The 11132-nt window shown below is 33.7% G+C and overlaps 1 protein-coding gene across 1 annotated transcript; it reads right to left on the bottom strand.

Annotated features, from left to right (window-relative positions):
* LOC108663036 lies at positions 471-2930 on the bottom strand. Its single transcript, XM_018125525.1, has 3 exons — positions 2834-2930; positions 1860-2446; positions 471-1763 (listed from the first exon to the last, which is right to left on the bottom strand). The coding sequence occupies exons 1-3, from the start codon at positions 2928-2930 to the stop codon at positions 471-473; spliced, it is 1977 nt and encodes a 658-aa protein (XP_017981014.1).

The following is an 11132-nucleotide window of genomic DNA, read 5'->3' as shown; positions in this document are numbered from 1 at the left end:
AAAAAAGATTTTCAAAGGGTTAGGGGCTGTAGCGCGCAAAATTTTTTTTTTCACTCGAAGCTTTACGCTTAGGGTTTGAACACCGCGGCTCTTAACCTTTTTGCCAATCGTTGTTTATTCAGCACCGCGGCGCTCCAAATGAGGGCCGCGGCACTGAAACATTCTGTTTCAGTGACTAATTGTTGCTTCGTCCAATGTTGTAGCTCTCTTTTTGAGGGCCGTGGTGCTGAAACTGTCTGTTTCAGCTATCGTCCCTTGCATATTTTAGGGTTGCGGCTCTCAATTTGAGGGCCACGACTTTGACCTTTTTTTTTTATACTATTTACCTGCAAAAGGAAGCATAAAAAAAATTAGTAAATCAAAAGAGATAGATTCTAAAAAAAAATTAAATAAAAGAAAAGCTAAAATAAGTAAAGTTTAGAAACTTGGGTTGCCTCCCAAGAAGTGCTCATTTATAGTCACTAGCTTGACTATAGTGCCCACTTTTTCAGTTCTTCATCCTCCGAATATGGTCTAAGGCTCATCCCATTAACCATGGTTATTCCTGTATCCTCACTATAAATCTCAATTATTCCACAAGGATAAGCTTTTACTACTTTGAAAAGACCCCACCATCTTTCTTTGCGTTTCCATGGAAAAAGCTTGAAGTATGATCTAGAAAGCAGCATTACTTGTTGTCCAATCTCGAAAGGACAATTAGATGGTGGTGGAGGATGCTCCGTTGGTGATTGCTCAACTCTCACAGGAGGAGGTGGTGGCTTAAACTCAAAGATTGGTGTTTGCTCACTTATAGGTGGAGAATTAAGTTCACATTTTCCTTCATCAATTAGCTCTACTCTATAACAACAATTTGTAGAGCTAGGATGTTTATTTGCATTGAAAATATTAAACTCAACTACCTCTTCTCCAACTTTAAAAGTTATCTTGCCTTCCCTCACATCAATTATTGCGCCTGCAGTAGCTAAGAATGGTCGTCCCAAGATTAAAGGAATTTCTTGATCTTCTTCCATCTCAAGCACAATTAAGTCCATCGGAATGTAAAGATGCCCAACTTTAACCAATATATCCTCAATAATCCCAACAGGATACCTGATTATTCTATCTGCTAATTGCAAAGAAACTGTGGTAGGTTGTATCTCCTTAAGTCCAATTTTTTCAACAATTGACAATGGTATGATTGAAACACCTGTACCCAAATCACATAAAGCTTTAGTAAATTTAAATCTACTAATAGTACAAGGTATAGAAAAACTCCCTGGATCTTTAAGTTTTGGTGGAATCTTGTTCTGAATTATTGCACTGCACTCCTCAGTAAGTGCCACTGTTTCAAAGTCTTCCAGTTTCCTCTTCTTAGTTAAGATGTCTTTCAGAAATTTGACATAACTTGGCATGTTTTCCAAAGCTTCAGCAAAAGGGATGTTTATGTGGAGCTTTTTAAAGACATTGAGGAATTTCTCAAACTGTTTATCAAGCCTTTGCTTTTTCAACCTTTGTGGGAATGGTGGTGGAGGGTAATTTGCTTTAGAATTCCCTTGATTTTTTGCTTGCCCATTATCTGTCTTTTCCACTTTAACTTCTTTCTCAACAATTGCCTTGTCATCATCTAGATGCTCCTTTGAAGATTCAATTAATTTTTCATTCACCCCTCCAACTTCTTTTCCACTCCTAAGTGTAACTGCATTACAATGTTCCTTACCTTTGGGATTGACTTGTGTATCACTTGGTAAGACACCTTGGGGTCTACTATTGATGGAGTTTGCAAGCTATCCCATTTGGGTCTCAAGATTTCTCAAGGAGGCTCCATAACTCTGAATTATGGCATCAGTCTTGGACATATATTGCAAGATAAGTTCTTCCACTTGGGACTTCTTTTCAGGAATTGGTGGTCTAGATTGTTGTTGAAAACTAGGAGGCATGTTAGGGTTTGAATTGGAAGGCCCTGCATTGTTGTTCCATGAAAAGTTGGGGTGGTTTCTCCAACCAGGATTGTATGTATTAGAGTATGGGTTATTCTGCTGCTTGTTGAAGTTCCCCATAAATTGGACTGATGCAGAATTGTATGAACATTGATCACTTGAATGGCCATCTCCACACATCTCACAAACTACAAATGGATTTTGAATTGCATGAACTCCCAATGTGTCAAATTTCTTGGACAGTGCAGCCACTTGCGTAGCTAAGTTGCTAATTGCATCAATCTCATAGGCTCCAACAGCTTTTCTCGAACCCGACCTTTTTGAAGGCCATTGATAATTATTTGAAGCCATCTCTTCCAACAAATTATAAGCATCTACAACATTCTTACTCATCAATGCCCCACCAGCAGCAGCATGAATTGTGGTTTTAATTGACTCAACCAACCCATTATAGAATGTCTGAACTTGCAACCAATCAAGAATTTCATGATGTGGACATCTTCGCAGTAGTTCTTTAAACCTCTCACAAGCTTCATACAAGGACTCACCATCAAATTGTGTGAATGAGGTGATGTCGTTCCTCAACTTTGCAGTCTTTGTAGGCGGAAAGAACTTTGCGAGAAACTTTTGAGCCAAGTCCTCCCATGTAGTGATAGACCCATTGGGTAATGAATTAAGCTAGCTTTTTGTTTTATCCCTCAGAAAGAATGGAAACAGTCTCAACCTAATAGCATCATCAGTTACTCCATTATATTTAAAGGTATCACAAATCTCTAAGAAATTAACTAAATGAGCATTAGGATCATCACTGGGTAATCCACCAAACTGGACTGAAGACCGAATCATCTAAATGTAAGCTGGTTTAATTTTGAAATTATTTGCATTGATGGAAGGTCTCCTAATGCTTTGGTGCAAACCTTGCAACAGAGGAACTGCATAATCTCGCAATGCTCTATTTGCTTCGGGATCTAGATTAATGGCATTATTTCCATTATTATTGTTATCCTTAGCCATTGTCTGATTTAACGCTGTAACTTGCAAATTCTCCCTTCGATGTCTTCTAAAAGTTCTTTCTATTTCAGGATCAAAAGGAACAAGATTCAAGTTGTCTCTTCTTTGCATACAATGACCAAAGATATCTGCAAGAAAACAAAAGCTAAAATTAAAACAAGAAAAATAATATTTGAAGTAAGACCAAATTGCTTGGTATTAGTATTAGTAAAAAGTCTAGAAACAATTCCCTGGCAACAGCGCCAAAAACTTGTCAGTTAAAATCCTACTATGCAAGTATACATATCGAATAGATAGTATATTAGCAAGCAGGGTATTGATCCCACAGGGAATTAATCTAAAACTTTACTAAGTACTAAAATTAGAACAATTTAATCTTATCCAAATAATCAAAATTTAATAATTAATTAAAACTAAAATTAAAACCAATAAAAAAAATCAAAATAATAACTTGAGAAAATATCAAATCAAACAAGCCTAGGATCACAATATCCCTCACACTTCATCTAAATCTTACCTCTCTTACTTAACTTATTTCAATGGGTTGAATTGCTAACCTAGAGTCCTCAATTATTTATAAGGGTCTCCCGACTCGTCTTATAAAAATATCTATTTTAATCAAAACACTACATCCCTATGTGAATTGAAATTAAAACAGACTCATTAAGTTCAGGCTCTAATTTGGCTACATATGGCCTATAGGTGTATCCCTATCCTGTACGTAAATCAATTAATATGATCATATGCTATCCCAAGTTTAGTCTACTCTAAACTCCCTTTCCCAAGTTTGTTTAGGTTCCTAAATCAATTTAATTGGTGGCCAAGGAATTAAAAGCAGTAAGAACAAATTTGAATAAATAATTCAAATCCCATTGAAAATAATTAAGAATGAGATTTAAAAACTTAGATTACATATGAGTTCAATTGCAATCCTAGAAAAAGAAATTTAGCTACTCATAATCGCAAAATAAAATAACATTATATAAAATTGAACCATTGAAAGTATCAAGAACGATAAAAGCTAAGGAATAAAACAAAACAATATTTGCTGTCTTGATCTCCAAGTTTCAGCCTCAACTTCTAATTTCTTGAATCTCCCAAAGGTTCTCCTCTCTCATGTTGTTTAACATATCCTATTTATACTAATAAACTTAACCTAAAGTTCCTTAAGCTGACCTAGGGTTTAATTGGGTTTAAAAGTATACTAAAAGTCCCAAAAATCAATTATCAATCTTTACAATTTTCCATTCCCGGCACAGTACGTCTAGCCATTTTTCGACCCAATTTTCTCTATCTTCAAAGCAGAACTGGGCAAAGTGATCTGCATGAAAGTTGTAGCTCTGTCTCTTAGTTTTCCACTGGTTTAAGAATCGCATCATTTAGAGTTCTTTAGCTTGAGATATGGTCAAAATACTAAAGTATATGCAAGCAGATTCTAGGTCTGTCTACACCTTACTTTCCAAAATTAAGCCCAATCACTTTTATTCCTACAAAAGAAATATAAAAACTAATAAATAATAACCAAATTAACATGAATAACATAAAATTAAAATAACTAACTTAAAAGTAACGTAATTATAAAAACAACTAAAAATAAGTAAATTATAATTAAAAATTGAGGACTTAGCTGATATTTAATAATAAAATTGGAATAAAATAATTCTATAAAATAGAATTATCAATGAGTTTTAATGTTATGAATCATATTATGAAGAGATGTTTTAATTGTCTCCATTTACTCGACTTTAGATGTTATAGATGAACTTTGCTTACTCACTAGGTTTATAAAAACTCACCCCCTTCTTTTCACCCATTACAGGTTCAGAGCTTTCTGTAGATAGTCAATTTTGTCGAGGGTTTGCTTTTGGATTTGTACCTTTAGAAATCGTAGGTCTACAGTCTTGTTTATTTTTGTTATTTTGGGGCTCACATGTCATTGTAAAATATTTTTGTATACCCTAGCACTGTGTGCTATTATGTATATGAATTTATTTTGTTATTACGCTACAGTAATTATTTACGTAAAATTTTATAAATATTGTTTTATATGAAAATGAAATATTTTATCTAATATTTTTATTTTGTTCTATTAGATAAAAATTCACTTTAAATGGATAATTTAGATACTTGAATTTATTTTTAGATATGAAATGTATATTTTTCATTTATATATTATATTTTTAGTAGGTTTCAAAATTTTTAGATAAAAATGATCAAAATACCCATGTACGGTAGAAATTACTTTTTGATTGTCTTTGATTTGAAAATAGTATATATTTCTTTAAAACATGATATTTAGTAACTGTTGCTCATAGGGGAGGCGGAAAACTAATGCTAGAGTTTTGCGAGATTTCAGTTGACATTCCAGGTAAGGTATGTCTATTGGGACATCGCGACGGTTGTCACGGGCTCAAAGAAAGTACAGGGTCGTGACATAATTTGTTCTTTAAATTTTCAAAATTAAATAAAGTGTGGAATGTGAATTACTATAGTAACTGTTTCTTGTACATTCCAGGCTCCCATCCTTTGGCTAAAACTATTGTTATGAATCCATGCTTATGTCTTCACATGTCTTTTGTTTGTCATGCCACCCCCTTATTCTTATTAGAAGGTGTCATTTATTTATTTTAGGCACTATTTTACATTTCATGCATATATATTATATATTAATTATCATTCTTTTTCTTGATTTAACCTTATTTATAATTCTTTTACTAAACTTGAAATGCTAGGTGGCCCAATCACTCATTCATCTTGTTGGTTCCACAAACCTTATTTCTACCAAGATTCGACCTTATACTCAAATATGAAAATAATCAAGAAATTAAAAATATAATGCAACGGAATAATAAACTAGCATTAATTAGAGAAATAGTCAAATCCTATAGAATCAATGTTTGTGTTTTTCATGTAATTTTCAAGTTAATTATGAACATTCATAAGTTTAAGAGTTACATACCTTACTCTAGAAATCGTAATCAAAAGCCAATTAAATAAAAAAAGCTTGTGATAAAGCAAGAAACCCCAAAAAGAGAATAAGATTTTCTAAAATCCTATAACCAAAATCTTTGCTTCTTCACCTTTAGGATTTGTCAAATCTTCAACCACCCAAGTGTTTGACCTTTAACAGTAATGCATACAGTAACCGAATATGACCTTCTCAAAGGTAGGATTTTACTTCTGCTTGTTGGCTCCATTAGTTTTTGATGATAATAAAGCATTCCCATTTCATTTATGTCTAACATTTCTATCTAAGTGTGCAAGACAAAAAGTCATATGGAAATAATAAATCAATCATTCAAATGTGCATATCAAAATTCATGAAAATGAAGAAAAACTATTGATCAACAAAAAGAAAGGACTTTGGTTAAATAATGAAGAATGTTGGCTGACTAAAATTTAAATTGGAGAAATGGCGAGCTGAAGAATGTTGGGAAACAGAATCAACTTAGTCGACCAAGAAATGAGTTAGTCGACTAAGAAGCTACTGCCAAAATCTGGACTTCAAGATAGAACCAACTTAGTCGACCAAGGAATGGGTTAGTCGACTAAGTGCATACTGCTAGAACTACCAGATACAGGGAGCAGAAAATAGAGACGACTAAGAGCATTCTGCCTACAAGTTTGAAATCTATACTAAAAGATAGAGTAACGGCTAGAACTGACTCCCAATTGTCTCCAACGGCTAGAAAACTATCAAACTCCCATCAAAGATGTTTCTCCAAGTATAAAAGGGTCTCCCAATAATTAGAAACAAGTTCTTGGAAGTGTTAAAAAGATTTGAGTGACTTAAGAGCTGAACAACCAGAAAATCTCTCTTGTACCTTGGTGCACCTAAACGCCAATTCTTTGTACTTGTATTCTGCACTCAACCTTGTACCATTTAGATCAACATGTGATCATAGGTATTTTCTTTTACTTCTCTTCTTGTATTCTTAGAGTGAGGGAGTCACTCTAAGTGGTTGTTTCAAGCAAGGTTTGCTTGAATGTGTTAAGGGTCTAACTTAGCCTTGAAAAGTTAGGTGTTGGGTTATAGTTAAGTCTGGGAAAAACTAGTGTAATAGGTTTTGGCTGAGCCTTGTAAAAGTCATTGTAAAGTTTGGTGAAAGCTTGTGAATTTCACTGGTTCTTAGTGGATTTATTAGGAAAATCCTTGGTTGAATAAACAAGGTAGTGGATGTAGGTCTTGGACCGAACCACTCTAAATTCTGTTGTCTCTTATTTACTCTGTTTTATTTTATTTTCTTTCCTTCATTTGTCTCGCCCTTATCTAGACTTTGAGACAATATTTGAAAGAGCCAAATTGTGCTATTCACCCTCCTCTAGTACATATTATTGGCATCAACAAGTGGTATCAGAGTTAGTTCCCTGTTACTAAGGTCTAACACCCTTTGAGAGGATCCAAATGGCTAAAAGAAAAATCCATAGTTGTTGAGAGACAATCAACAAACAGACCACCTTTGTTTGATGGCTTTAACTATCTTTATTGGAGCATTAGGATGTCAATTTACATTAGAGCTATAGATTATGAAATGTGGGACGTTATAACTGATGGACCCTTTATTCCCTCAACCTTGAATGTTGTTACCAATGAGTTGATGCCTAAGCCTAGGTCAGAATGGACAGAGGCTGAAACTAAGAAAGTCCAAACAAATTTTAAGGCCATCAATACATTGCATTGTGCCTTGACCCCCACTGAATTCAATAAAGTCTCAAGCCGTACAACAGTTAAGCAAGTGTAGGATAAACTTAGAATAATTCATGAAGGGACCTCTTAAGTCAAGGAGTCCAAAATAGCCCTCTTGACACATAACTATGCAATGTTCAAAATGGAGCCTAGTGAAGACATCACCAGCATGCTAGATAGATTCGCCAACATCACAAATAAATTGAGTCAGCTAGGCAAGCCAATATCTGAGCATGAAATAGTTAAAAGACTTCTTAGAAGCCTACCAAAAAATTAGAAGCCTAAAGTGACTGCAAATCCGAGAGGCCAAAGATCGAAATGTGATTACCTTAGATGAGATTTGGGGCTTTCTCCTTACTCATGAGCTGGAGCTTAAAAAGGAAGAAGAAGAAGATAAGAGGGAAGCAAAGGAAAAAAAAGAGCATTGCACTTAAAGCCAACATCCTTGAAGAAGAATTGGAAGAATTGTCATGTGATGATGATGAAAGTTAGCTCTGGTTGCAAGAAACTTCAAAAAGCTTATGAGCAGAAGAAACTGGAGATTAGCTAGAAAAAGATTTAGAAAAGATCAAGATGCTTCATGGAAAATCAGAAACAAATTGATTCTAACAAAAATGAAGAGTTGATCTGCTATGAGTGCAAGAAACCTGGTCACTTCAAGTCCGAATGTCCATTGCTAAAAGATGAGACTCCAAAGAAAAATAAGAAATCTAAGAAAGCAATGGTGGCAGCTGCATGGTCGGACAGTGAGATATCAAGCTCTGAAGCTGAAGATGAAAAATCTGAGGAAAAAGCAAACTTCTGTCAGATGGCACAAGATGATGAAATCGAGGTATCCTTATCCCCATGTGATATTTCCATGGATGATTTACAAGATGAGTATGACAGTTTTTATGATGAATTTGAAAAACTTTTTCAAAATATAAGAATCTAAAGAAAAAGGCTACATCTGTTGAAAATGATTTGGAAAAAGTGAGACAAGAGTTCAACTTTGTTTTTGAGCAAAGAAATTTTCTACAAATTGTATTAGAACACTCAAAAACAGATTTTAAAGTTTTAAAACTAGAGCTGGACAACAAATCTGAAGCTTTGCAGAAATTACTTGATGAAAACATAGCTCTCAAATGTTTAAAAAATGAAACTCCAAAAAGAAATGCATACCGCAAGAAGAATTCTGCTTTTGCATCATCTAGATGTTATAGTTGTGGAAAATATGGACATTTATCATATGATTGCTTTAAGAGAAGTAATTTTCAGAAAGTTAGAAGAATTTGGGTCCCTAAAGGATCTTATATTGCAACTAACTCTCAAGGACCCATCAAAATGTGGGTACCTATAAAGAAAAACTGAAATTTTGTTTTGTAGGTTGAGCTGCACTTAAAGGAGACATGTTCAGGAGCTCAACTCAAGAAGAAGTAGCCTTGGTACATGGACAGTGGCTGCTTATGACATATGACTGGAGATGAAATATTATTTGCTTAGCTGGACAAAAGAAAGGGAGGTACCGTATCCTTTGATGATGATTCAAAATGTATAATTCATGAGATAGGTATGGTTGGTAAGAATTCGCAAACTCAAATCAGTCATATGTTGTTAGTTAAGGGTTTGAAGCATAATTTATTGAGTATTAGTCAATTATGTGACAAAGGATTTAAAGTATGTTTTGACTTAAATAAGTTTGAAGTAATAGACATAGGTACAAACAATGTGTCATTTATAGGAAAGAGATTGAAAAATGTGTATGTTGTTTTTCTTGAGGATCTTGAAATAAATAGTGAAATATATCTTGTTGCAAATGCTGAAAATGACAGCTGGTTATGGCATAGGAGATTAGGACATATAAGCTTGCATACTATAATAGTAATCCACACAATAATCGATTAAGACCTTATCAAAGGTAGGATTTTATTTGTGCTAGCAAGTTTTGTTTCTAAAATAAAAAAACTAAAAAATTCTTGCCGAATTTTATTTTTGTTAGACAAAGAAAACTATTTTTCTTTTCTTATTTTATGAAATGGCTGAAAAATAGTTGGAGGCTTAGAGTTTTAGTTTCCTAACATAATATATTTATATAGCCAAACTAAGTTGTAACCCTAGATACAACAATTGTATTTAAATTAATTAAGTTCTTGTGAACTTAATTAATTTTTCACTTTATTTTGGGCTATTCCAATTAAGTCCAACTTAATTGATTATCCTTATTTAATCTCAATCATGTCACTGAATGTGTGTGACCCATTTCTAGCATGTTGGCAATAAATATAAATCCTAATCAAATATCAATTTGATAATTGATTTATATTTATAAATCATAAGCAGCGTCTAACAATACATCATGACCACCCAAATGTCAGAGAGTTAATTAAATAATTTGACAAAGCCCTTCAGTGATAAGCCTCTTAGTGCAACACGGTTCTTTCATCAAATATCCCGGATATATCATAAAGCATGGCTCAGTGTCTACTTATAACATTCCATATTAGTTCTTATAATTCATGACTAACCTTATGAATTTAGGAAACTAACTTTTCTCAAATTCATCATGTTTTGGCCAAAGACTTTATACAAGTTAATCAAGAATTGAGAACATGTGAGATACATCCTTTCATATCACTTGGGATGATGAATCTCCTCTTGACCTCTCATTCACCTTCGCATGCTTCATGACATACCCAAAAACACCCTGTTTAGGCATCTGGTCACCTCCAGACTCGTAAGAGTGAAATCAAAGTATGTCATTCTCCATACAAGATGACTTGATGTCTCAAATCCAAGGACTAGTTGCACGACTATCACATGAGAACATATTCCATGTACACTTAAGTGAACTACCAAATAGAGTTCTCATAGCGGGTCATATTTAGTGAACTTGTTATTTAACAAACACCTACATGTTATCTTCAAGTATCCCATATACTTCAATCTATGAGATCAATTGCTTACTTCCTAAGTAAGGAGGCTTAACATGTACCAATCTTTGAGCATTGCCAATGCCCTATCTTGACAATACAATGATTAGGAATAATTTTAGGAACATGGCTATAATGCATAGTGATCTCATAATTGTAATAGCTTTTCAATTTTCTTGCAAGGCCTTTATTATCCATGGGCTTCATCCAATTAGTACTTAATAACTCTTTATTATTGCACTAACATGAAGGAAAACCCATATCACATATAGTTATGTGATTAAGTATGCATTAAATCACAATCTATAATCCTTGACCAATCCAATTGGCTCAAGGGCACATACCAACAATTTCAGCTTAACATTATCCTTTTCAAAGCTTGACGTTTCAACTATCCCAAGCACATCTTTTTATTTGCTTTAATCTACCCACATCAAGTATCTAAAGATATTGGATTGTAAATATCGGATGGATGATTTTTAATGTTAATTAATATCCAATGTTAGATGTAGACATCTCATTTTGTTTGAAATGATTTAGTGTGAATTTCAAAATAATTCTTTATCATCTCATACTCTACCATCTTTTCTAAAATTGAAATTAGGATTT

Source organism: Theobroma cacao, chromosome 8 (genome assembly GCF_000208745.1).
Source record: "Theobroma cacao cultivar B97-61/B2 chromosome 8, Criollo_cocoa_genome_V2, whole genome shotgun sequence".
Taxonomy (NCBI): Eukaryota; Viridiplantae; Streptophyta; class Magnoliopsida; order Malvales; family Malvaceae; genus Theobroma; species Theobroma cacao.
This window is presented reverse-complemented; position numbering and strand designations above follow the sequence as displayed.

Bases quoted from the DNA above. Each gene is read 5' to 3' on its own strand.
- LOC108663036 (XM_018125525.1), bottom strand. From the start codon at position 2,930: ATGGCTAAGGATAACAATAATAATGGAAATAATGCCATTAATCTAGAT. The intron at 2,447-2,833 runs GTTTGCACCAAA...CCTTGTATGAAG, and splicing joins TGCAGTTCCTCTGTTGCAAG to CTTGTGAGAGGTTTAAAGAA. The intron at 1,764-1,859 runs GTGGAAGAACTT...CAAATGGGATAG, and splicing joins TTCCTGAAAAGAAGTCCCAA to CTTGCAAACTCCATCAATAG.